At 41.0% G+C, this 27,875-nt stretch overlaps 1 protein-coding gene across 4 annotated transcripts in view; it reads left to right on the forward strand.

Annotated features, from left to right (window-relative positions):
* Positions 1-27,875, forward strand: part of ATAD2B (ATPase family AAA domain containing 2B) — a 221,521-nt gene that overhangs the window by 55,271 nt on the left and 138,375 nt on the right. For all 4 annotated transcript variants that reach the window (XM_002710061.5, XM_070069369.1, XM_070069368.1 and 1 more), the window contains exons 6-11: positions 330-438; positions 5,267-5,383; positions 9,326-9,401; positions 13,193-13,291; positions 17,452-17,563; positions 21,643-21,758. In XM_002710061.5, coding sequence (XP_002710107.1) covers positions 330-438; positions 5,267-5,383; positions 9,326-9,401; positions 13,193-13,291; positions 17,452-17,563; positions 21,643-21,758 — 629 coding nt within the window. The remainder of the gene's footprint in view (positions 1-329; positions 439-5,266; positions 5,384-9,325; positions 9,402-13,192; positions 13,292-17,451; positions 17,564-21,642; positions 21,759-27,875) is intronic.

The following is a 27,875-nucleotide window of genomic DNA, read 5'->3' on the forward strand; positions in this document are numbered from 1 at the left end:
CCTGGTCTCCCATGGGGTGCAGGGCCCAAGGACTTGGGCCATCCTCCACTGCACTCCCTGGCCACAGCAGAGAGCTGGCCTGGAAGAGGGGCAACCGGGACAGAATCCGGCGCCCCGACCGGGACAAGAACCCAGTAGGCCGGCGCCGCTAGGTGGAGGATTAGCCTAGTGAGCCGCAGCGCCGGCCTCAGGCAGTTTCTTTTTTATGGATCTGTGCCTTGCAAATATGTGCTTCATAAATTTTACTGAGCATGCATGTCCCGTTGGGCTAACATTATATGTAGCAGAGAATAAATCCTATGTTAATTGACAGATTGCTCTTTTTAAAGGAAAACATGGATATGTATTCAAGAGTGAAAAGACGAAGAAAATCATTGAGAAGAAATAGTTATGGAATACAAAATCATCATGAAGTTTCTACTGAAGGTGAAGAAGAAGGTTTGTGCAATACCTTATGGAATAAATACCAGCGTTCAGGTGGAAGGGAAGAAAAATAGTATATACAAACAATACGTATAAAATATTGGTAGATGAGTGATTTTTGGCTTTTGAATATATATGGTGTATAACTTGAGATAAATATTCTAAGTTTTCATTTTCTTCATTTGGAAAATGCTTTTACATGTACATTCTACATTCTTTTGTAGCGTTGATTTCATTAGTAGCCACTGGTAGTCCTTAAGTGATCTAATCTGCAGCGGTATTTGCCATAGCCTAATTTGCTTATTAGGTGAGGTCTCTTCTACACTTATTTTTTTAAGTGCGCATTTCTTTTTTATTTATTTTAGAAGATTTATGTATTTATTTATTTATAAAGATTTATTTATTTATTTGAAAGACAGAGTTACAGAGAGAGAGAAGGAGAGGAAGGTGAAGAGATGGAGAGATCTTCCATCTGCTGGTTCACTCTCCAAATGGCCACAATGGCCGGAGCTGGGCCAATCCAAAATCAGGAGCCAGGAGTTTCCTCCAGGTTTTCCATGTGGCCCAAGCACTTGGGCCATCCTCCGGTGCTTTCCCAGGCATATTATCAGGGTGCTGGATTGGAATGGAGCAACTGGAACTCCATCTGGTGCACATTTGGGATGCTGGGACCTCAGGTGGTGGCTTTACCCACTAAGCCACAGCACTAGCCCCGTATTTATTTATTTGAAAGTCAAAGTTACAGTGAGAGAGAGAGGGAGGGAGGGAAGGGTGAGAGGAGAGAGAGAGAGAGACACAGAGAGAGAGACAGAGAGAGAGAGAGATCAATTTTCTCTGCTGGTTCCTTCCCCAAATGGCCTCAACAACTAGGGCTGGGCTAGGCTGAAACCAGGAGCCAAGAACTCCACCTGGGTCTCCTACTTGGGTGGCAGGGTCTCAAGCACTTGGACCATTTTCCACTGCCTTTCTAGGAGCATTAGCAGGAAGCTGGATTGGAAGTGGAGCAGCTGGAACTTAAATCAGAGCTCATATGGATGCCAGCATTGCAAGTGGTGGCTTAATCTGCTGTGCCACAATGATGTCCCCCTCTTTTGTGCTTAGATTCCTCTTAACTTAGTTTATTTTTACTATTCATAGCCTCTATGGATTTTTTTGAACCTCAAATTTAATTATACGTGGAGGAGTAATGGTGAAGTTTGGAGAAAATGGTAATTATATTAGTGGAAGAGATTGTATGGTTCTTTTCCAAGGCCTATTCAGATTCTGAACTGAAGAACCCATATTGAATTTTAGGGCTGGAGCTTTGCATATGATGAAGGCACAAAGCAGACTGGCTCCATAGGTTATAAATTGATGACTAGTACACCTAAAGGATTGAATTCTATAGGCATTAATCTTTTTTTTTTTTTTTTTTTTTTAAGATTTATTTATTTATCTGACAGGTAGACTGACAAAGAGGAAGAGGGAGATAGAGGGAGAGAGATCTTCTATCCTCTTGTTCACTCCCCAGAAGGCTGCAAGGACTGGGGCAGGCCAGGCCAAGCCAAAAGCCTGGAACTGCATTCAGGTCCACCACATAGGTGGCAGGGCCCTGGTACTTGGGCCATCTTCTGCTTTCCTAGGGAGCTGGACTGGAAGAGGAGCAGCCAGGACTCTGAGCACTCCGATAGGAGATGCCTGTGTTGTAAGCAAGTGGCTTAACCTGCTGTAGCACAATGTTGGCACCTTGTCATCATTAATCTTTACTGAAAGAGATTTTTAGAGGATTTGGTGTATCATAAATGCAGATTAGTAGTACTTTACCAAGGGGTCATACTGGTTTCTTCTATTTGTGTAGCTTAGATGAAGGATTGTATTTATTATTCAAAATCTGTTATTAATATATTATTAGCCAGTTTTGAAAAGCTGGTATTTCTATGGAAGATATTTTATTGAGCAAATATTATTGTTATAGCTAGAATCTCTATATTGTTTCCTTTGGAGAAAATCAGAAAAGATGAGACAGCTCTATAATGTGATCCCCCCGGCCCTTTTCATTAACTGAACACCTTTGTGGCATTTCTAACGTAGATATGCCATGTCTAGAATTTTTATCCAGGGGTCTGGTGTTGTGGCACAGCTGGTTAAGCCGCTGCTTGTGATGCCCATATCCCATATGGATATCATTTTGAGTCCCAACTGCCCCTCTTCCAATGCTGCTCTCTGCTAATGTGCCTGGGAAACTAACAGAAGTTGACCCAAGTACTTGGGCTTCTACTACCCATGTGGGAGAACTGGATGTAGCTCCTGGCTTCAGCCTGGCCCAGCTCTGGCCATTGTAGCCATTTGGGGAATGAACCAGCAGATGAATGATAGCTCTGTCTCTGTCTCTTCCTCTCTCTCTGTAACTCTGCCTTTCAAATACATAAATAAATCTTCTGAAAAAGAATTTTTATCCAAAATGAATAGTATATTACATTGTATATGCTTTTTGGAAAAATAATTTTTTGATATTTGAAAAATAATTTTTTGAAGGTTTAAAAAATCTGGATACAGGTATTTTGTAGTATTAGTTAGATATATAATATTGTATTTGCCAGTTTTCTCTGTAAAGTAACAATAAAAATTTTTCAGAAATTTGAAGTAAGGGGCCGGTGCTGTGCTGTAGCAGGTTAAGCCACTACCTGCAATGCTGGCATCCCATATGGGTGCTAGTTGGAGTGCAGGCTACTCCATTTCCCATCCAGTTCCCTGCTGATGTGCCTGGGAAAGCAACGGAAGACAGTCCAAATGCTTGGACTGCACCTACATGGGAAACATGAAGGAAACTTGTGACTTCTGGCTTCAGCCTAGCCCAGCCCTAGCTGTTGTGGCCATTTGGATCTTCCTCTCTCTCTCTCTGTCTCTTCCTCCGTCTTTGTAACTCTGCTTTTCAAATAAATAAATAGTTAAAAAATAAAACAAACTTTCAGATGTGATGAGTAAAATATGAAGTTCCTTGCATTTTTGGTTTTTTTTTTCCCCACATCATTCAGCATCACTAGCAACTTGAAATTTTTTCTGTGCCCTATATGATTGTGTCATATTGATAAATGCTTGTGATTATAATCATAAAATATATTGCATTTGGAGACCATATGCCTATTTTAATTTAAATAGATGTCACATCATAACATAGGCAAACCACTTTTTTAAAATGAGTTTTTTAGGATTTATGTACATTATAGATTAAATTTTTAAGTGTACAGTTAGATGAATTGTCAGAGTTATCACTCATGTCAAGAAATAAACTACTTTAAACATTCTTAAAGTCTGTTTCATGCTCCCTCCAATTATCAAGTAGTATTTGAATAGTAACTTTATTTAGTGTTTAATTGGACATTGATTGAGATTTTCTGTACTTTGTTAGAAATTTAAGTCATCTTCTATTGTTTTGTATTTAAAAGTTTCTGTGTAAATCAAAAGATCATGTATGATCATAACTGGTTTATTTAACAGAGAACTGTGTTGACCATTGGTAGGAAAAGTATTATCTTTTTTTTTTTTTTTTTTTTTTTTTTGGATAGTGAGAGAGAGAGACAGAGAGAAAGGTCTTCCTTTTGCCGTAGGTTCACCTTCCAATGGCCGCCACGGCTGGCGCGCTGCGGCCGGCCCACCGCGCTGATCCGAAGGCAGGAGCCAGGTGCTTCTGGTCTCCCATGGGGTGAAGGGCCCAAGCACTTGGGCCATCCTCCACTGTCTTCCCGGGCCACAGCAGAGAGCTGGCCTGGAAGAGGGGCAACTGGGACAGAATCCGGCGCCTCAACTGGGACTAGAACCCAGAGTGCCGGCGCCGCTAGGTGGAGGATTAGCCTAGTGAGCCACGGCGCCGGCCTGGAAAAGTATTATCTTTAATATCTGCATTTTATTTTTAATTTTTTATAGAAAGCTTTTATTTAATAATATAAATTTCATAGGTACAACTTTTGGATTATAGTGGTTTAGATTGCCTTTTTTTTTTTTTTTTAAGATTTATTTATTTGAAAGAGTTGGCCGGCACTGTGGCCCACTAGGCTAATCTGCCTGCGGCACCGGCACTCCGGTTCTAGTCCCGGTCAGGGCGCTGGTTCTGTCCTGGTTGCTCCTTTTCCAGGCCAGCTCTCTGCTGTGGCCCAGGAAGGCAGTGGAGGATGGCCCAAGTGCTTGGGCCCTGCACCCTCATGGGAGACCAGGAGAAGCACCTGGCTCCTGGCTTCGGATCGGCGCAGCACTCAGGCCTTTGTAGCCATTTGGAGGGTGAACCAACAGAAGGAAGACCTTTCTCTCTGTCTCTCTCTCTCACTAACTCTGCCTGTAAAAAAAAAGAAAAGAAAAGAAAAGAAAAGAAAAGAAAAGAAAAGAAAAGAAAGAGTTACACAGAGAGAGAGGAGAAGCGAGAGGCAGAGAAAGAGGTCCTCTGTCTGCTGGTTCACTCCCCAGTTGGCCACAGCGGCCGGAGCTGCATCGATCCAAAGCCAAGAGCCAGAAGCTTCTTCCGGGTCTCCCATGTGGATGCAGGGGCCCAAGGACTTGGGCCATCTTCTGCTGCTTTCCCAGGCCATAGCAGAGAGCTGGATTGGAAGTGGAGCAGCCGGGTCTTGAACCGGTGCCCATATGGGATGCCGGCACTTCAGGCCAGGGTTTTAACCTGCTGTGTCAAGGCGACGGCCCCTAGATTGCTTTGTAATTATATTGATTTATGTTGTATCATAAAATTATGCCACTTTTAAATGTCACCTTTGCAGAAATGGTAATGAGTTAAATGTAAATACTCAGTTCTAGAGTGAACTAAATCTTATGGATTAAAATATTGCTCTTTTTTTTCTTTTTGTGTTGGGGAAACTAGAATCTCAAGAGGAAGATGGAGATATAGAAGTTGAAGAGGCAGAAGGAGAAGAAAATGATAGACCTTATAATTTGAGACAAAGAAAAACAGTGGATCGATACCAAGCACCTCCAATAGGTAGGCTACTCTAAATAACTTCTTTCCTTTTTGTAGCTGACCAGTTTATTCTGTTGCATCTCTTTTTAAAAAATAAAAATGGTTGAACTTTAAAAAATGAAATCTTTCCTCAGTTCTGTGTATCATTTCCTACATATATCTGCATACACCACCAAAAGAATGTTAATGTACATAGTAACAACACTGAATTATGTGAGGCATGTCCAGTTTAGTTTACAAGTTTTATATTCATTATTAACTGCTGCTCATGCTTTTTATTACTTTGTAGTGTTTTGAGCTCTTTTTTGTAGAGTCATGATTTTGGTCAAGAATTTTCATGTTCCAAGAGGTTAAATAACTTATCCATAGTATCCTAATGCTGATAAATCTAAAAATATGTAATCAATGTCACAGGTTGTGCTTTGCTTGACTTTTTCCAGATCTTGAGAAATTCCATCACTATTAACTGAGGTACTTCTTACGCACCTTGAAATTTACTATTTTAATGTGTGTGCAGTCCAGTGGTTTTTAATATATTCACAAGGTTTTGCAGTTACCACCATTATCTGATTCCAGATTGATTACTTGCATCCCTGTCTCTCCCTAGCCCTTCACAACCACTGATTGACTTTCTATATCTCTATAGATTTACTTTCTATCTCTATAGATTTGCTTAGATGTGACTTTTTCCTCTGTCTTCATTCATTTAATATAACATTTTCAAGGAAGATCTTAAGTCTTTTTACTCTAAATCTTATGTTTTAGGACGATGATTGATTCTTTGGAAGGGATGTCTCCGAATTATCTCACTAGTAGCTTGTCCCAGTATGCAGAAATCCCTCTATCCAGTTAGGAGTCACTGTCATATAGCAATGTGACTAATGGTGGAGGTGTATTGTGACAGAAAAGACAGTTTCATTAAAGTATAATTGAAGTGTAGTCTGTTGTACATACTTCATATATATCAGTGGAATCATACAGTTATATTCCTTTTCTTGTCTCATCAAATATAATTATTACAAGACTCCCCTGTGTTGTTAAGTGTAGCAGTAATGTGTTTCTTTGTATTGTTGAGTTAACATTCCTTTTGTATGGATATATTGAGTTGCTTATTTATTCAGTTGTTGATGGACATTAAGATTGTTTCCAATTTGGTTGTTAAAATTAATGAAATTATGTTATGAACATTCATGTGCAAAGCTTTGGATGAATATACATTTTCATTTTCCTAGTAAATACCTGGGAGTCGATGACTGGGTTGTGTGGCTAGATATATATTTTACTTTCTAAGAAATTGCCAAACCCTTGTGCACAGTGATTGTACCATTTTTACTGAGTGTGTGAGAGTCCAGTTGCTCTGTTTCCTTATCAACGCTTGGTATGGTCAGTCTGTTTAATTAATTCAATAGTTAATGTGTTTTCCTAATGATGTTGAGTGTTTTTACTTGTGCTTATGTATCAGCAGTGTATCTTTGGTAAAGAATCTGTTCAGTTCTCTTGTTCATTTTTTTTAACTTGTGTTGTTTTCTTACTGAATTTTGAAATTCTTCATATAGTCTATATATCCAGACCCATGACAGAGATGTGATTTGTGAATATTTTCTCATAGACTGGGCTTTTTAATTCCCTCTCTCTTTATTTTAAAAGATTTATATATTTATTTGACAGGCAGAGTTAGAGAGGGAGAGAGAAAGAAAGAGAGACTCCATCTTCTTGTTCACTCCCCAAATGGTCACAATGGCTGAGGTTGGGCCAAGGCAAAGCCTGGAGCCTAGAAAACTTCATTTAGGTTTCCCATATGGAACCCAAGTACTTGGGCTGTCTTCCTTTGCTTTCTCAAGTGCATTAGCTGAGAGCTGGATCGGAATCAGAGGATCCGGGACTTGAACTGGAACTCACATGGGATGTGAATATTGCAGGCGGCAGCTTAACCGACTGCGCCACGATGCTGGCCCCCTTTTTAGTTCTCTTAATAGTGTCTTCCAAAGAGCAGAAGTTCCTAATTTCAATGAACTCTATTTTAATACTTTATATATATATATATATATATATTTTTTTTTTTTTTTTTTGACAGGCAGAGTGGACAGTGAGAGAGACAGAGAGAAAGGTCTTCCTTTGCTGTTGGTTCACCCTCTAATGGCCGCCGCAGCCAGCACACTGCGGCCGGCGCACCGCGCTGATCCGATGGCAGGAGCCATGTGCTTCTCCTGGTCTCCCATGGGGTGCAGGACCCAAGCACTTGGGCCATCCTCCACTGCACTCCCGGGCCACAGCAGAGAGCTGGCCTGGAAGAGGGGCAACAGGGATAGAATCCGGCGCCCCGACCGGGACTAGAACTTGGTGCGCCGGCGCCGCAAAGCGGAGGATTAGCCTAGTGAGCCGCGGCGCCGGCCTTATATTATTTTTAAATTGATAAAATTGAACTTTTCATGTATATGATGATATGTTGAGGTATACTTATGTTGAGGAATGGTTAAATCTGGCTCATTAACAAATGTGTTACCTCACATAATTATTTTTGTGTTGCGAACACATAACATCTCTTTGCATCTTTCAAGAATACAGTGTGTCCTTATTAACTGTAGTCATTATTTTGTAGACTTATTCTTTCCAACTGATTGTAATTATGTGTCTTTTGACCAACATATCCCCAGTCACCTATCTCCCTCTTAGTAACCACACTATCTACTTCTACGACATGAACGTTTTTTAGATTCCACATGTGACGTTATATGGTGTTTCTTTTCTCTGTGCCTGGTGTTTTCACTTAAACATAATGTCTTAAACATCACTTAACGTAATGCCTTCCAGGTTCGTCCATGTTTTTGCAAATGATATGATTTTATCTCTTTTTTTGTGACTGAATAGGATTTTATAGTATATATATATACCACATTTTATTTTTATTTTTTTTTATTTTTATTTTTGACAGGCAGAGTGGACAGTGAGAGAGAGAGACAGAGAGAAAGGTCTTCCTTTACCGTTGGTTCACCCTCCAATGGCCTCCGCGGCCAGTGTGCTGCCACTGGCGCACCGCGCTGATCCGAAACCAAGAGCCAGGTGCTTCTCCTGGTCTCTCATGTGGGTGCAGGGCCCAAGCACTTGGGCCATCCTCCACTGCACTCCCGGGCCACAGCAGAGAGCTGGCCTGGAAGAGGGGCAACTGGGACAGAATCCGGTGCCCCGACCAGGACTAGAACCCAGAGTGCCGGCGCCGCAGGCAGAGGATTAGCCTAGTGAGCTGCGACGCCAGCCTACTTTTTATTTTTTAAAAGATTTATTTATTTGTTGAAAGGCAGAGTGACAGAGAGGGAGGAAGATGTATATATATGTATATGTGTGTGTATGTGTATATGTGTGCATATATATATATATGGAGAGAGAGAGAAAGAGAGAGAGAGAGAAAGGGATTGATTTTCCATCTGCTGGGTTACTCCCCAGACTTCTGCAACAGCTGATGACTGAATTCAGTCCTGGTCTCCCACATGGGTAGCATGGACCCAACTACTCAGTCCATTGTCTGCTGCCTCCTAGGGTGTGCATTAGCAGGAAGCTGTATTGGAAGCAGAGGAACCAGGAATTGAACTAGGCACTCTGGTATGGTATATGGGCATCCCAACTGGCAACTTAATTACCTACACCATATTTAGAATCTTGATCTGCTCTTCAAAACTCTTTTGTAATTGAGCATACTTTTGGTATTGTATCTACGAGATTAATTTTAAACCCAAATTCATAAAGATATAAGTTAACACCTGTTCATAATGCTTAATTGTAACTTAATTATATTAGCACAAAATTTGAACTTTTATTGTATTTCCAGAAGATATTTGGAACTTGAATACACTTGCCTAGCTGGGTTTAGTTCAGGAATAATAGAAATAATTTCTGCCTTTTTAATATATTTGTTTATAAATTTGTTGTTAATTGTTTTTATATTATCCTTTTTCTTTTCTTTTTTAGTACCAGCTCATCAAAAAAAGAGGGAAAACACGCTGTTTGATATTCACAGATCTCCGGCACGAAGAAGCCATATCAGGTACATTTTGTTTGTTTCTGGAAGGCAGAAATTTTTATCTATTAATGAGAGACTCACTGTGTCTTTTTTTCCCCTCTAATTATCCTACATATTGCGGGCTCACAGTTTGCCTTGACTATTTTTTTAGGTAAAGTTACAGACAGAGAGAGGGAGAGACAGAGAGAAAGGTCTTCCATACACTGGTTCACTCCCCAAGTGGCTGCAATGGCCAGAGCTGGGCCAATCTGCAGCCAGGAGCCAGGACCTTCTTCTGGGTCTCCCACGTGGGTGCAGAGGCCCAAGGACTTGGGTCATCTTTCACTGCTTTTCCAGGCCAAAGCAGGAGATGGATCAGAACAGGACTCGAACCAGTGCCCGTATGGGATTCCAGCGCCATGGGGCAAAGCTTAGCCTACTATCCCAAAGTACTGGCTCCATGCTTTGATATTTTTTAAAAGATCTATATATATTTATTTGAAAGGCAGATTACAGAGAGAGAGACAGATTGGTCTTCCATCCTCTGGTTCACTCCCCAAATTGCTGATATGGCTGGGACTGGGAGCTGAGGCTGGGAGCCAGGAACTCCTATCTGAGTCTCTCACGTGGGTGGCAGGGACCCAAGTACTTGGGCCAACTTCTGCTTTTCTAAGTGCATTAGCAGGGACTGCATCAGAAGTGGTGCAGCTGGGACTCAAACTGGTGCTAATATGGGATGCCAGGCATTGCAGGGGCACCACAGTGCTGACCTCTATTTATTGTTTTACCATCATTTTCCCTAAAGTTACACAGTGCACTGCTCACCTTGGGACAGTTGAATCTGTGTTTCCCATACTGCTTTCATTGGAAGTGTTGATACTATTTTTTTCCTGTTGTCCTTTCTATTTTTGGATACTAAGGAAGTTCTTTATTTCAGAAAGTTTTTATTTATTTATTTTGAGAGGCAGAACGACAGAGGGGATCCCATCTACTGGTTCACTCCCCAAATGTGATGCAGAATGATCTGAAAACATTTGTGTTAGTAAGGAGCATGTTATGATGTTAAAGATCTTAAGAGTGTTGGGAAAATTTGAGTTATTGTTAGAGATTTATTTTTATTTATTTGAAAGGCAGAGTGACAGAGATAGAGATATATTCCATCTGCTGGCTCATTCTACAAATGGCCACAACAGCTGGGGCTAGGCTGATGCTAAACCAGGCAAAAGCCTCCCAGACCTCTATCCTGGTGTCCTATCTGGGTTGCAGGGGCCCCAGTACTTGGACCATCTTCTGCTGCATTCCCTGGTGCATTAGCAGGGAACTGGGTTGATAGCGGAGCTGCCAGGACTCAAACTGGTTGTCTGATAGGGGATACTAGTGTCACAAGCAGTGGCTTACCCTATTGTGCCATAAAGCCAGCCCTAATTTGGGTTATTGTTGACAGTAGTGTGCTTCGGAGTGTGAACTGTGGAAGCGCAAATCTGTGAAGGTTAATCTGACTTTGAAGTAAATGAAGTTAGTGATGCTGACTTGTACGATTGTATTGATTTTAATCAGTGTGGTCAGTATTCTACTTTTACTGCTTGGATTGGTACAGGGTTGGAGTTCAGTGATTATAATGGAAAAGTAAGGAGTCAGAATCATTCAGGTGAGATTAAAAAGTGAAGTAATAGGGCTAGGCATTTTGCCTCATGGATAAGTCACCTACTTAGCACAGTAGAGCCTGGGTTCAGTTCTTGGCTTTGACTTCCCGCCAATGCAGACTTTGAGGAAGCATTGGTAGTGACTCAAGTAATTGAATTCCTGCTATTTTTATGGGGAAAGTGCCATGAGATTTCAGCTTCTAGCTTAGGCCTGGCTCAGCTCCAAATGTTGCATGTACTTGGGGAGTGAACCAGCAGATGGGAGCTCTCTGTTTCTGCCTCAAAATAAATAACTAAAAGGAGAAAACAAACTGAAGTAATAGGTTTTATAGTTGATGCTGAATAGGACAAAAATTTAAGCCAGGAAGAGAGTTGAAAGTTATGAGTAAATGGGTCCCCTGGACCTGTAAGTCTTGATAGATTTGAAGTGGAAGAGTTAGCATGTTAGGTGATTATGTTCAAAGAGAAGGTCATTAAATTTTAATATTGCGGAGGTTGACAGCAGTTCATGTGGTGATGAAATCCAAGGTGGGATCATGGCACATGATGTTTAAATGAAGCAGAGCTGGAGTGGTTAAAGGACTGTGCGGGTGCTAAATGAAGCCTGGGTAGAGGTGTAGAAAAAGGAGGTGGAATGAATTAATGAAGATGAATAGGGCACATTGGCAGTGATAATGTGGTGAAAGGCAAGGTGATTTAGGTTTGCTTTAAGGTTTCTTGCAAATTACTGTTTGATAGAACTACTAACTGAATAATTGTATAATTATATGAAAAATATAAGTTTCATATAATTATATGTGTAATTATATGAAAAATTGTATAATTTTTAAAAAGTAGCCAAATAATTTGACTTGGGTTTGAGAAATCAGTTTGCAGCATATGTTGAGGTAGTACACTTTGGTGTTTTTTTTTTTTTTCTTACAGTATTTTCTAGATATCTTAAGAGATGTCATGAATTACATTTGTAATCTAGCATTCATTAAGTATTATTTCTCCTTGTGGATGATTTTAGCCTGATATGTGATCTAATCATTCAATAGTAGTTTTCATTATAAAATATTTTTCTTAAATATTTTATTTATTTTATAAGACAATCAAATGAAGTTAGAAGTGAAGTAGAAAGTGAAACCCTAGAAACCAGTGTATTATTTTTTCTAGTTCTTTTTTTTTTTTTTTTAAATATTTATCTCATTTATTTGAAAGACAGAATTACAGAGAGAGGTAGAGACAGAGAGAGAAGTCTTCCATCTGCTGGTTCACTCCCCAGATGGTGGCAACGGCTGGAGCTGCGCTGATCTGAAGCCAGGAACCAGGAAAATCTTCCGGGTCTCCCACATGGGTGCAGGATCCTAAGGACCTGGGCCATTTTCTACTGTTTTCTCAGGCCATAGCAAAGAGCTGGATCAGAGGAGGAGCAGCTGGGACTAGAACCGGCACCCATATGGGATGCCAGCACTTCAGGCCAGAGCTTCAACCCGCTGTGCCACAGCGCCAGCCCCTGTTTTCTCTAGTTCTTTGAATGTCTAGCCTGTTTCTGGTTATTTGAAAAAGAGAGAATAAAAAACAAAAAAGACAAACTTTATTTTCTATGATTCTAATGTTATTTATAAAACAATGAAAGAAATTCTCTAATTTTGGATGAAAATTAAATTTGTTACTGGACTGACTTCCTGAACTACACTGTTAAGAAATTGTAGGTTTCTTATTTTCCTCTTTTTTTCTTTCTTTCTGTGAAACTTACTACCTTAAACTTTGTAAGATGTAAACTGTGTAAGTGCTAAGATTTGCTGAATGAATGAATTTCCTACTGAGCTGCTTGTGGATACTGTGCTTACAATATGTTTTAAAATGACATTTGGGAGCCAGCACTGTGGTGTATCAGGTAAAGCTGCCACCTGCAGTGCTGGCATCCCATATGGGAGCCGATTTGAGTCCAGGTGCTCCACTTCTGATCCAGCTCTCTTTGGGCCCCTGCACCCACGTGGGAGACCCGGAAGAAGCTCCTGGCTCCTGGCTTTGGATCGGCACAGCTCTGGCCATTGCGGCCATCTGGGAAGTGAACCAATGGAGAGAAGACTTCTCTCTCTGCCTCTGCCTCTCTGTAACTCTGCCTTTCAAATAAATAAATAAATCTTTTAAAATAGTGATATTTACTGTTTTAATGGTTTTAAGCATTTTGTTCTCTTTTTATAGGAGAAAGAAACATGCCATTCATAGTAGTGATACAACTTCTTCTGATGAAGAACGCTTTGAAAGAAGGAAATCAAAGAGCATGGCAAGAGCAAGAAATAGGTTAGTGAAGTTTTTAGTGTTAATTCCTTGGTATAAAACTGGAAGCACAGTTGGCATTCATTTCTTAATCTGTAGTGTTCTGTCATTAACATTGATATTCAACATATATTTTAGAATAATGTACTGACTTGGTTTGGTTTGGGTTTAGTCATTCTTACAGTGGAAATGCAACACTGGGAAATATCTTGTAGGTTACTTAATCTGTACATATTCAGGATGAAATGCTGTATGAGAGTAAAGGAAGGAGAGACAATGGGAGTAGGCCAGTCTATGTGGCAGTATCTGTGTTCCATCTCTACCTACCGTCTAATCTAAATCCACTTAATGAGGATGATTTTAGGTACTTAAAATGATTTTAGTACCTGAGTAAGATAAAGTTTCTAATAAAATTATTGATGGAGCACTTGGATTTTTGTTGGGAAACTTTATTTTGCTTTTGTTACTGCCTCTTGGGGGGGGGGGGTTTGCCTAAATAGGGTAAAGATTGCTACATGGCTCATCAAAACCTTGATATTTTCATTGGGAGAGAGATTCTGTATTTGTCTAGTAAATAATTCAAGTGTCAAATCATATTTATTTTCCTATTTTTAGCATATATATATACTTTTTGACAGAGTGGACAGTGAGAGAGAGAGACAGAGAGAAAGGTTTTCCTTTTGCCGTTGGTTCACCCTCCAATGGCCGCCACGGCCGGTGCGCTGTGGCCGGTGCACCGCGCTGATCCGAAGGCAGGAGCCAGGTGCTTCTCCTGGTCTCCCATGGGGTGCAGGGCCCAAGCACTTGGGCCATCTTCCACTGCATTCCCGGGCCACAGCAGAGAGCTGGACTGGAAGAGGGACAACCGGGACAGAACAGAATCCGGCGCCCTGGCCAGGACTAGAACCCGGTGTGCCGGCGCCACAGGCAGAGGATTAGCCTATTGAGCTGCGGCGCTGGCCAGCATATATTTTTTAAAAAAAAGATATTATATTTAGAAAACTTGTACTTAGCAAAGCATTTCTATAATTTGGTATTACATACTTATTGTAGAAGTACCAGGTTTTTCACTTAGCAGATTTTGGAAACAAGTTTGGATTAGTGTAGATTGTAAACTAAGAATGAATTCCTGCCGGCGCCGCGGCTCACTAGGCTAATCCTCCGCCTAGCGGCGCCGGCACACCGGGTTCTAGTCCCGGTTGGGGCGCCGGATTCTGTCCCGGTTGCCCCTCTTCCAGGCCAGCTCTCTGCTGTGGCCCGGGAGTGCAGTGGAGGATGGCCCAAGTGCTTGGGCCCTGTACCCCATGGGAGACCAGGAGAAGTACCTGGCTCCTGCCATCGGATCAGCACGGTGTGCCGGCTGCAGCGCGCCGGCCGCAGCGGCCATTGGAGGGTGAACCAACGGCAAAGGAAGACCTTTCTCTCTGTCTCTCTCTCTCACTGTCCACTCTGCCTGTCAAAAAAAAAAAAAAAAAAAAAGAATGAATTCCTTGCCAGTGCCACGGCTCACTTGGCTAATCCTCCGCCTGCGGTGCTGGTACCCCGGATTCTAGTCCTGGTTGGGGTGCTGGGTTCTGTCTCGGTTGCTCCTTTTCCAGTCCAGCTCTCTGCTGTGGCCCGGGAAGGCAGAGGAGGATGGCCCAAGTGCTTGAGCCCTGCACCCGCATGGGAGACCAGGAGGAAGCACCTGGCTCCTGGCTTTGGATTGGCACAGCACGCCGGCTGTGGCAGCCATTTGGGGGGTGAACCAATGAATGAAAGACCTTTCTCTCTGTCTCTCTCTCTCACTGTCTAATTTTGCTGTCAAAAAAAAAAAATTCCTTGAGTAGGTGATAGCAAGAAATATGAGAGGAATCTAAGCTTTTTTTTTTTCAATTAATTAATTTATTTGAAAAGGAAGGAGAGAGGATCTGATGTTCGCTGGTTCTGATTTACTCTCCAAAAGGCTGCAATAGCTGGGTCAGGTTGAGGCCATAGTCAGGAATCTGGAACTCTGTCCAGAGCCATCCTCTGCTAGTTTCCCAGGCAAATTAGCAGGGAGTTGTAGCCGAAGTAAAGCAGCTGGGACTTGAACTGATATAAGATGCTGGTATCTTCATAAGCAGTAGCTTAACTTGCTGTGCCCAGACTCTAGCCCCAAGACTTTAGGTTAAATAAAAGAATTTAATGCCTCTTTAATTTGAACTATTCTGATAATCTACCTTAAGAATATATTTTTGAAGTATTAGGATTAAGAAATATTAAGTTCTAGTCATTATAGAAGCTATGCTTTTTTTTTTTTTTTTTTTTTTGTTGGACAGGCAGAGTTAGACAGTGAGAGAGAGAAACAGAGAGAAAGGTCTTCCTTTTCTGTTGGTTCACCCTCCAAATGGCCTCTATGGCCGGCGGGCTGCGCCTATCTGAAGCCAGGAGCCAGGTGCTTCTCCTGGTCTCCCATGCAGGTGCAGGGCCCAAGGGCCTGGGCCATCCTCCACTGCACTCCCGGGCCACAGCAGAGAGCTGGACTGGAAGAGGAACAACTGGGACAAAATCCGGTGTCCCAACCAGGACTAGAACCCAGGGTGCTGGCGCCGTAGGCTGAGAATTAGCCAAGTAAGCCGCGGCGCCGGCCAAAGCTATACTTTTTTGAAACTGTTGTTGGTCATCTTTTAATGTTAACCCAAGGTTGAAAGAGGAAGTAGATTATATTTACTTAGTGGATAATAAAATTGAACAAGTATAAGATTTTAGATACTAGAGAGCTCTCCTAAACTGTTAAACACAAATGATAAAGCTATCTAGAATGGTTTCTTTGAAAAAAAAGGGAAAGAAACCTCTCTAATCATATAAACTGACTAGATATATTCACAGAATACCTGAGGATAAGTATAACAAAGCTTAGTTTCATTTTAATGCCATTAGTATAATGCACATAATTGTATTTTTATTTTATAATTGTATAATATGGGGAATGAAGTATGTGAAAACATTTTCCTCAGTTTAAAAATAGATTGGGCTCTTTACAATAGATTAATGATCTTGTTTACGTTATATTGTGAATAACTATTTTTGGTCTATTGAAAAGAGTTTAGGGGGGCTGGCATTGTTGCTCAGTGCATTAAGCTGTTGCTTGCAATGCTGATACCTTATATTGGGGTGGAGGCTTGAGTCCTGACTATTCCCTCCTCCCCTTTTTAAAGATGTATTAATTTATTTGAAAGTCAGACTTACAGAGAAAGAGAGAGATCTTCTAACCACTGGTTCAGTACCCAGGTGGCTGAAACCAGTAGCCAGGAGCCAGGAGCCAGGAGCTTCTTCCAGGTTTTCCACATGAGTATCAGAGGCCCAAGCATCTTCTGATGCTTTTCCCAAGCCATTAGATGGGCGCTGGATCAAAGTGGAGCCGCTGGTACAGGAACCAGCGTCCATGTGGGATGCCATACAGCGCAGCCACCCAGGCTATTCCACTTCATGTTGAGCTTCCTGCTAACATGCTTGTGGAGGCAGCAGAGGATGGCCCAAGTCCTTGGACCCTTGCCACCCATGTAGGGGACCAGGATGGAGTTCGAGGATGGAGTTTGTGGCCACTGGGTATTGAACCAGAAGATGGAAGATTTCTCTCTGTCACTGTCTGTTCCTCCTTTTTTGTGTCTCTGCCTTTTAGAGAAACAATTTTTTTTTTTTTTTTTACAGGCAGAGTGGACAGTGAGAGAGAGAGAGACAGAGAGAAAGGTCTTCCTTTGCCGTTGGTTCACCCTCCAATGGCCACTGTGGCCAGCGCGCTGCAGCCAGCGCACCACACTGATCCGATGGCAGGAGCCAGGTGCTTCTCCTGGTCTCCCATGGGGTGCAGGGCCCAAGCACTTGGGTCATCCTCCACTGCACTCCCTGGCCACAGCAGAGAGCTGGCCTGGAAGAGGGGCAACCGGGACAGAATCCGGCGCCCCAACCGGGACTAGAACCCGGTGTGCCGGCGCCGCAAGGCGGAGGATTAGCCTAGTGAGCCACGGCGCCGGCCGAGAAACAAATTTTTAAAACCTTAGAGCCATCCTTAAAATTAGTTAAAAATATGAAATCCTTTGTTATTATTTTCTGGGTTATAAAAAAAAGAAGAAAGATAAAAATATGTCAACAATTTAAGCTTATTGTGACATTAAAAATGTGAAAATGCTAATACTGTTTACTTGAATTTATATAATTTTCAGATGTTTGCCTATGAACTTCAGAGCAGAAGACTTAGCTAGTGGTATTCTCCGAGAACGAGTAAAAGTAGGCGCAAGCTTGGCTGATGTTGATCCAATGAACATTGATAAATCAGTAAGTTTTTTCATTTTTTTTGAGATTTAAAAGTATTTATTACAGTCAAAGGCCTCCAGCCAGAATGGGCACGGAGGGGGGCTTCCAAGAGAGGAAAACTCAAAGGGACTGGTGACACTGGGCTTTTTCAAAGGAAAAAAAAAAAAACCCTCCACAATCAGATTGGCATTAAGTTACCAGGGAGGGACAAAAACCCTCAGAAGACCTTATTTACAGTTCTCCATCCTGTCTGGCCTGCTAAGGGTGGGATATTCACAATAAGCTGTGAGCTCAGGAAGAGCTTCCTTGCTGTTCGCAGGGTAAATTTGGAGATTGCGAAGAAAGGAGGACAGCCTATTTGTTCTTGTTAAAGATAAAGTTTTGGGGAAGGAGGCAAATATTTTACACCCCAAATTCCATTGGTATCCCCTGACTATCTGTTAACCCATCAAGTCAGTAAGTTTTGTAAATGTTTTTGTAGAAGCTTTTTTTGTTTGTTCTTTACCAAGAGTTTTTCCCTTGTTTCTTTTTTTTTTTTTTTTTTTTTTTGACAGGCAGAGTGGACAGTGAGAGAGAGAGAGACAGAGAGAAAGGTCTTCCTTTGCCGTTGGTTCACCCTCCAATGGCCGCCGCGGCCAGCGCGATGCGGCCGGCGCACTGAGCTGATCCGAAGGCAGGAGCCAGGAGCTAGGTGCTTTTCCTGGTCTCCCATGGGGTGCAGGGCCCAAGCACCTGGGCCATCCTCCACTGCACTCCCGGGCCACAGCAGAGGGCTGGCCTGGAAGAGGGGCAACCGGGACAGAATCCGGCGCCCCGACCGGGACTAGAACCCGGTGTGCCGGCGCCGCTAGGCGGAGGATTAGCCTAGTGAGCCGTGGCGCCGGCCTCCCTTGTTTCTAAAACATCCTGTGTTAAATGTAGAAAATTCAAGCATGACCAGTATTTATGTTTTGATGTGTGATTTGTTATCTAAGAACCCTGGACACATGAGATGCTAAGTCAGAGTTAGATTTTTTCATTTCATTGTTACTGGAATATATAATTGGTAAGGAATGAGGCTGAGAGGTTATGAGTGACATGGTTCCATAAACTGTGATAGCCAATGAGCTGTTATTGAAGTGGCTTTGTTTCATGATCAGATTTGCATTGTAGGTAGATTGTGCTGGCTATGATATGGTTAATGAATTTTGGAGAAGCAAGGCGAGCATTAGAGTGATTAGTTTAGACACTGCAATAATTTGGAATATTGGTTTTGGTAAAAAGTAGAGTAATAGTGCAGAGTAGTAGGTATATTTGAAGGAATTGAGGATTAAATTCAGATATAATGGAATTTGGTGAATTAATTGGGAATGAGGGAGAGAAACAAATTGAGGGTTTTACCCAGGTTTCTAGCTTATACAACTAGGTGGACAATGGATGGACTGGATGGATAAGGATAGTTCCATTCTCTGAAACAGGGAACGTAAGGCGAGGAATAAGATGGAAAGGTGATTTAAATTATCTGTAGACATGTCTTAAGTATCTGTGGTATTCCACAAGTGGAAGTGAGTTGTAGGCAATTGTTTTTTTTTAGGTTTGCCATTAGGGAGAAATATTTGGACTAGAGATTCAGATAGGGGTCATCAAAATAAAGCTTGTTAAATCAGTATAGGGGCCAGTGCCGTGGCTCACTAGGCTAATCCTCCACCTGTGGCGCCAGCATCCCGGGTTCTAGTCCCGGTTGGGGTGCTGGATTCTGTCCTGATTGCTCCTCTTCCAGTCTAGTTGTCTGCTGTGGCCCGGCAGTGCAGTGGAGGATGGCATAAGTGCTTGGGCCCTGCACCTGCATGGGAGACCAGGAGAAGCACCTGGCTCCTGGCTTCGGATCGACGTGGTGCACCAGCCGTAGCAGCCATTTGGGGGGTAAACCAATGGAAGGAAGACCTTTCTTTCTCTCTCTCTCTCTGTCTCTCTCTCACACTGTCTACTCTGCCTGTCCAAAAAAAAAAAAAATCAGTATAGGAAATAGATTGTTGGGGCTGGTGCTGTGGCGCAGTGGGTTAAAGCCCTGGCCTGCAGTGCTGGCATCCCATATGGGCGCTGGTTCAAATCCCCACTGCTCCACTTCTGATCCAGCTCTCTGCTCTGGCCTGGGAAAGCAGTAGAGGTTGGTCCAAGTGCTTGGGCTTCTAGCTTCAGATCAGCTCAGCTCCAGCCATTGTAGCCATTTGGGGAGTGAACCAGCACATAGAAGACCTCTCTCTGTCTATCTGTCTCTACTTCTCTCTGTAACTCTTTCACATAAAAACAAAATAAATCTTAAAAAAAAAAGTAGATTGTTGTATCCAGGGCAAAGTATATAGCTTGAAAAGAGACACAAAATTGAGAAGATATGGTAGATTTTTTCACCTTGTTGATAGTGTGTTGATAGTGTCTTACTTTGGGGGATACTTTGGAATAAGGTTATTGCATATCTAAGGACTTGCTTTCATCTTTGTTCCATAAATCTCTGTTCTACATAGTTTAACTGACTCATATGAGAGATTTACAAAGTTACCAAATGGAGTTGCATATACAGTTGAAAATGAAATTTTAACTATCTCCATTTGAAGTCATATAGGGAAATATTTATAACAATGGCCTCAGAAAATTTTAGAGTATTAAATATGCCCAGAACCTCACCTTAAAGCTTATTTTCTGATTAAGTAAGATCACTTATTTTAATGATCTTTGCTTATTTGGTTTACTACTCCTTACTTTGTTGAATCTAGTTAGCTTTTAGATGTCTCTGCTAGTTAGAATTACTTTATTTCTATAAAATTAGATATTATTTAAAAGAAAATTTGGCTTATCTTGGGGGTTGTTTCTGTTATTTAACTTCTGTTATTTTTCTAGTTTTTCTATCACAACAATATATAAATTATAGAACATTTTCAAATAGCATAACAAAACAAAGAAGCAGGAAAAGAGATCTACTTTAATCCACTAGTCAGAAGCAATTGTTAACAGTTTGGCACACTTTGCTTCCAACATGCTTGTTCTATTTACTTTTCTTCTTCTTCTTCCTCTTCCTCCTTCTCCTCCTCTTTCTCTTCTTCCTCATCCTTCTTCCTCCTCTTCTTCCTCCTCCTTCTTCCTCTTCCTCCTCCTCCTCCTCTTACCCCCTCCTCCCTCTTCCTCCCTCCTTCCTTCTCCTCCTTTCTTCCTCTTCCTCCTCCTTTCTTCTTTCTTCTGATTTTATTTATTTATTGAGAGGCAGAGTCACAGGCAGAGAGAGGGAGAGACAGAGAGAAAGGTCTTCCATCTACTGGATCACTCCCCAAATGGCTGCAAAGGACAGAGCTGGGCTGATCCAAAGGCAGGAGCTTCCTCAGGTCTCCCACATGGGTACTGGGGACCAAGCACTTGGACCATCTTGCAGTACTTTCCCAGGCCAGAAACGAACTGGCGTCCATATTGGATGCCGATGCCACAGGTAGAGGCTTAGCCTACTATGCCACAGTGCTGGCCCCTCGCTTTTCTCCTTTACATGGACTTTTAGCTGTGTAAATTATGATGGGTGAGAGGAAAAGTCTTTGTTGCTTCTTGAGATAGATCAGTGTTTCTCTAAATAGTTTTTCATTGTTGTCCCATAAGAAAAATTAAATTTCTTCCTTTACTAGAGAAATTAAACTTTAGAGAAGAAGACTTTATAAGATTTGGTTGTGCATTAGAGGGCCATATTACTGTAATAGTTAAGGTTTTCTTGCCCTAACTCTGAGCCATTTTTTGCCCCCCGTGGATTACACTGCCCTTGCTGAGAATGCATGAGATATTTTGAAAGACATTTAAATTATTAGAATATAAATGTATTTCCTATAGATAACCACTGAAGTTTAGGTTGGACTTTAATCCTGGTCCTGAGTTAGTAGATTAAAGAACAGTAGCTTGATTTGCATGAACTGAAATGTAAACTTGAATTTTACTGTGTTTCTTCTCTTATCTGTGTGTGTACTTAATTTTTAAAAGTTCCTACTGAAGGCATGCATTTCTGAATCATAGGACTATTTATTTCACAAATTTACAAAATTTTGTAAAACATACGAAATAAATTTCTATTCAACTTTTTCCTTTTCTCCAAGGTGCGATTTGATAGCATAGGTGGGCTGAGCCACCATATTCATGCGCTAAAGGAAATGGTGGTATTCCCACTTTTGTATCCAGAAATTTTTGAAAAATTTAAAATTCAGCCTCCAAGGTAAGTAATATCTTTTAAAACAATTTTTAATTTTGTTTTAATTAGTTTTTAACAGATTCAGTATGCTTTGTAGATGCAATTCTAAGAACAATGCTATTCCTTTCCTCCCTTCCTTCCTCCCTCCCTCTCTCTCTCCCATCTCCCTTCCACCCTCTTTCCTTCTTCCCGTTTTTTAGTTTTTGAGATAACATATTTTAAATTTACATTGCAATAAAAAGGCTTAAAGCTTTGCTTAAAAGAAGTTTAACAAGTAAAAAGCAAAAAGATCCTAGTTTAATGGGAATATGGACAATGATTATAAACAGTAATTGAATAGAAAAATGACCATTTAACCCACAAACACATAAATTTTAAAGTAATCACAGATCATTTAAACTTTAGAAATATTCTAAACCACTGATTTCACAAAGGTATAAAACAAAGTTTTACAACACTATATTTTAAAAATTTTAGTTCCCATACATATGGGAGAAATGCGGTATTAGTCTTTCTGGGTCCAGCTTATTTCACTCAACTTATAATGTCCTCCAGTTGCATCCATTTTGCTGCATGTGATAGAATTTCAGTCTTTTTTTATAGCTATATAATATTCCATTGTGTGTATATAGACCGCATTTTCTTTATCCAGTCGTCTAATGATGGACACATTGATTAATTCCAAATTTTGGCTACTGTGAACAGTGCTGTTATGTACATGGTGGTGCAGGTGTTTTTTTTTTGAGTGTTTTTCTCTTCATCCCTTCATTTCTTTATTTTTATAAAGAAAACAGATTTCATGTATTTCATATATACATTTTAAGTATATGATAGTTCTCCCCCGCCTCCCTTCCCTCCCAGCCTTCCTCCTCCTTCTTGCTCTCACTGATTGTTAGAATTTTGCTGAATCCCATACTAGGTTTTAAATAGTTACAAAATCTACCCAAATCTTAATGGTTGAATTTTTATTAACATTAAATTCAAATTTCCATTTAACAATATCTATATATATTTGATAGAAATTATTGTAACTCCTGTTTCCCCAAAGATATTTATATGTTCCAAGATTTTCAGGTTATTCAATGTTTTCACATTATTTGACCACTTAACCTAATGACAGATAAGAATATGAAAACTGTTATGAGTGAAAAGTAAAAAGCTTCTGAAAAATGAATTTCTCTTTTGTTAATGAACTTGATGGAACTGGACATCTTTACATTAATCTAGACCCAGAAAGAAAAATTTGCATGTTTTCTCTTATAAGTGGAAATTAATGTATAAAAAGTATAAAAATCATGTTTATATCATTTGATATACAGTTATATATATTTCTTCATTAAATCACACAATGTACATGATAATGTAGCCTCCTTTGCTTTTTTTATAGAAAGGTTTTATTTAATAAATGCAACTTTCATAAGTATAATTTTTGGATTATAGCGATTCTTCCCTCCATACCTGTCTTCCCACCCCCAAACCATCCCACCTCTTATTCCCTCTCCCATCCCATTCTTCATTAAGATTCATGTTTAGTTATCTTTATATGCAGAAGATCAACTCTGTACTAAGTAAAGATTTCAACAGTTTGCACCCACACAGACACAAAGTATGAAGATTAGCTTTTTTCTTTTCTTTTCTTTTTTTTTTTTTTTGACAGGCAGAGTTAGACAGTGAGAGAGAGAGACAGAGAGAAAAATCTTCCTTCCGTTGGTTCACCCCCTAAGTGGCCACTACGGCCGGCGTGCTGTGCTGATCCGAAGCCAGGAGCCAGGTGCTTCCTTCTGGTCTCCCATGCGGGTGCAGAGCCCAAGCACTTAGGCCATCCTCCACTGCCTTCCTGGGCCACAGCAGAGAGCTGGACTGGAAGAGGAGCAACTAGGACAGAATCCGGTGCCCCAACTGGGACTAGAACCTGGGGTGCTGGTGCCGCAGGTGGAGGATTAGCCTAGTGAGCCGTGGCGCCGGTCTGAAGATAAGTTTTACCATTAATTCTCATAGTATAACACATTAAGGACAGAGGTCCTACATGGGCAGCAGGAGCACCGGGACTCCTGTTGTTGATTAATCAATTGACACTCTTATTTATGACATCAGAGATCGCCCAAGGCGCTTGTCATGAGCTGCCAAGGCTACGGAAGCCTCTTGAGTCCACAAACTCCAACATTATTTAGACCAGGCCATAATCAAAGTGGAAGTTCTCTCCTCCCTTCAGAGAAAGGTACCTCCTTATTTGAAGGCCCCTTCATTCCACTGGGATCTGACTCACAGAGATCTTTCATGTAGGTCATTTTTTGCCACAGTGTCTTGGCTTTCTATGCCTGAAATGCTCTCATGGGCTTTTTAGCCAGATCTGAATGCCTTAAGAGCTGATTCTGAGGCCAGAGTGCTGTTTAGGGCATTCTGTGAGTCTGCTGTGTGTCCTACTTCCCATGTTGGATCGTTCTCTCCTTTTAATTCTATCAATTGTTATTAGCAGCCACTTGGTCTTATTTATGTGATCCCTTTAACACTTACTCCTATCTTTGTGATCGCAGGTGTCTGTTTTGATACATTTTGTTCAAGTCTTTTTGGTATATACCTAGTGGTGAGATGGCTGGATCATATGGCAAGTCTGTTTCTCGTTTTTTAAGAAATTTTAACACTGTTTTCCATATGGCTGCACTAATTTAGGCTTCCACCAACAGTGTATCAGTTCTCTCCTTTGTACACATCCTGGTCAGCATTTGTTTCTCTCTCTGTTTTGGATTTTAGCCATTCTGCCAGAGTTGAGGTGATATCTCATTGTGGTTTTGATTTCCATTTCCCTAATAGCTAGTGATGTTGAGCATGTTTTCATATATTTGTTGGCCATTTGTATTTCTTCTTTTGAGAACTGTCTATTGAAGTCCTATGTCAGTTTCTCAACCAGATTGGTAGTTTTTTGTTGTTGTATTTTTTTAAGTTGCCGATATATTTGGGATATTAATCCTTTGCAGATGGGTGGTTTGCAAATATTTTTTTCCCATTCAGTTTGATGTCTTCATTCTATTGATCATTTCCTTTGCTATGCAAAAGCTCCTGAGTTTTATGTCGTCCTATTTACTTAGTTTTGCTTTTGTTGCATGTGCTTTGGGGTCTACACCAATGTCTTGGAGTGTTTTCCCTACATTTTCTCCCAGCAACTTCAAAGTCTCAGGTCTTTTTTTTTTTTTTTTTTTTAAGATTTATTTATTTTATTTGAAAGAGCTACAAAGAGAGGAGAGACAGAGAGAAAGATTTTCCATCCACTGGTTCACTCCTCAAATGGCCACAATGGCTGGGGCTGGGCCAGGCTGAAGCCAGGAGCCAGGAGCTTCCTCCATGTCTTCCATATGGATGCAGTGACTCAAGTACTTGGGCCATTTTTCACTGCTTTCCCAGGCATATCAGCAGGGAGCTGGATCAGAAGTAGAGCAGCTGGGACTCAAACTGGTGCCCATATGGGATGCTGGCGCTGCAGATGGTGGCTTAACCCACTATGCCACAGTACAGGCCCCAGTCTCAGGTCTTTAATTTAGGTCTTTGATTTATCTTGGGTTGATTTTTGTATATGATGAGAGGTATGGATCTAATTTCATTCTTCTACATATATAGATCCAGTTTTGCCAGCACCATTTGTTGAAGAGACTGTCCTTACTCCTCTGTATGGCCTGAGCACTTTTTTAAAAAATTCAGTTGACTGTATGTATGTGGATTAATTTCTGAGCTCTCTATTCTGTTCCACTGATCTATGTATCGGTTTTTATTTCAGTACCATGATGTTTTAATTAATGTAGATTTGTAGTCTGCTTTAAAGTCAGGTATTGTGATGCTTCCAGCTTAATTTTTCTTGTTAAGGATCCATTTTGAATCTTTTTGTGATCTCATATGAATTTTAGGATTGCATTTTCTAGTTCTGTAAAGAATGTCATTGATATTTTGATAAGGATTGCATTGAATTTAAAGAATACTTTAAGTAGCATAGACATTTTAATGATAATGACTTTTGATCCATGAACTAGAAATCTTTCCATTTTGTTGAGTCCTTGATTTTTTTTTTTTTTAAGATTTATTTATTTTACTTGAAAGTCAGAGTTACACAGAGAAGGAGAGGCAGAGAGAGAGAGAGAGGTATTCCATCCATCCGCTGGTTCACTCCCCAGCCAGTTACAACGGCCGGAGCTGTGCTGATCCAAAGCCAGGAGCAAGGAGCTTCTTCCGGTTCTCCCACGAAGGTGCAAAGGCCCAAGGGCTTGGGCCATCTTCTACTGCTTTCCCAGGCCATAGTAGAGAGCTGGACAGGAAGTGGAGCAGCTGGGATTTGAACTGGCACCTATATGGGATGCTGATACTGCGGGCCATGGCTTTACCCGCTATGCCACAGCGTTGGCACCTTAATGATTTCTTTTATCAAATTTTTTTTATTTATTTGAAAGTCAGAGTTACATAGAAAGGAGAGGGGGAGAGAGAGAGAGAGAGAGAGAGAGAGAGGGAGAGAGAGGGGTAGGTAGAGGTCAGTTTTCCATCTGATGGTTCACTCCCCAATTGGCCGCAATGTCCGGAGCTGTGCCAGTCCGAAGCCAGGAGTCAGGAATTTTTGATTAATTTTGTGTGGCTGCTGTAATTGGAAGCTGGCCTTTAAAAATGAAGTCTTCCATCAAGGTAAAGAAATAAACTATTTTATTTAGAGCTGACTCTGAGGTCACTGAGTGCTACTTAAAGCAATTCCCATTCTATGAATCTGCTGTATGGACTCCTTCCCATGTTGGAGCATTTCCTCCTCTTTAATTCTAAAGTGACGTGATCACTTTAACACTTAATCTCACCTATGTGATCACTTTAAATCTTAATCCTATCTATATATGATCATTTTAAAACTTAAGCTGTTGTTAACATTACCATCTGGCCCAAGGGGATTTGGGATCCCATGGCAAGTTTTTAAACTGTACCCTTTGAAGGCCTTAGGAATGCATGCAGAGCTATACAGCTGTACAGTCTCTTTGTAGGATTGAGTACCAGGAGCCAGCCATGTGGAGGAACATGCAGGCCAGAAAGCATGGGGCAGGTGGCCCGAAGGATACGCGCCCTGGAGGCGCAGGGCAGCATGGGCCTGCAATGGCAAAAAGACAAAAAAAGGGGAAATTTATCCATTTCTTTGAGGTTTTCCAATTTATTAGCATATAGTTCTTCATAGTAGTTTCTTATGATCCTTTGTGTTTCAGTGGTGTTGGTTGTAATGTCTCCTTTTTCATCTCTAATTGTATTTATTTGAGTTTTTTTTTCTTTGTTAGTCTAGCTAGAGTTTATTTTATTTATCTTCTCAAAAAACCTATGTTTTGTTTTGTTGATCTTTTGTGTTTTGTTTTAGCTTCAATTTCATTTATTTCTACTCTGATCCTTAGTATTTCATGCCTCTTTCTGATTTTGGGTTTGGTTTGTTCTTGCTTTTCTGAGTCTTCAAGATGTACTATTAGATCTTTAATTTGAGACCTTTTTTAATGTAAGCACTTAATGCTTTAAACTTGCTTTTTTTTGTTTGTTTTTGAAGATTTATTTATTTACTTGAGAAGCATAGTTATAGAAAGAGAGAGAGGTCTTCCATCCACTGGTTCACTCCCCAAATGGCTGCAATGGCCGGAGCTAGGCTGATCCGAAGCCAGGAACCGGTAGCTTCTTCTGTGTCTCCCACATGGAATCAGGGGCCCAAGAACTTGGGCCATCTTCTGCTGCTTTCCAAGGCACATTAGCAGGGAGCTGGGTTGCAAGTGGAGCAGCTGGAACTTGAACTGGTGCCCATATGGGATGCAGGCATTGCAGGCAGTAGCTTTACTTGCTACGCCACAATGCTGGTCCCATGGTGTGTTTCAACTCCAATGTATCTTTATCGATTTTCTGTCTGGGTGACCTGTTCATTAATTAGAGGGGAATATTGAAGTCACCCACTATTACTGTATTGGAGTCTATCTCATCCTTTAGGTGTCTAATAGTATTTGCTGTATTTGGATGGTCTTGTGTTAGATGCATATATATTTATGATCATTATGTCTTCTTGATGAATAGAACCTTTTATCAAACTATGTCCTTCTTTATCTCTTTTTACAGTTTCTTATTTAAAGTAAGTTTTTCTGATATCTGGATATGTGT

This window comes from Oryctolagus cuniculus, chromosome 2 (genome assembly GCF_964237555.1).
Source record: "Oryctolagus cuniculus chromosome 2, mOryCun1.1, whole genome shotgun sequence".
Classification (NCBI taxonomy): Eukaryota; Metazoa; Chordata; class Mammalia; order Lagomorpha; family Leporidae; genus Oryctolagus; species Oryctolagus cuniculus.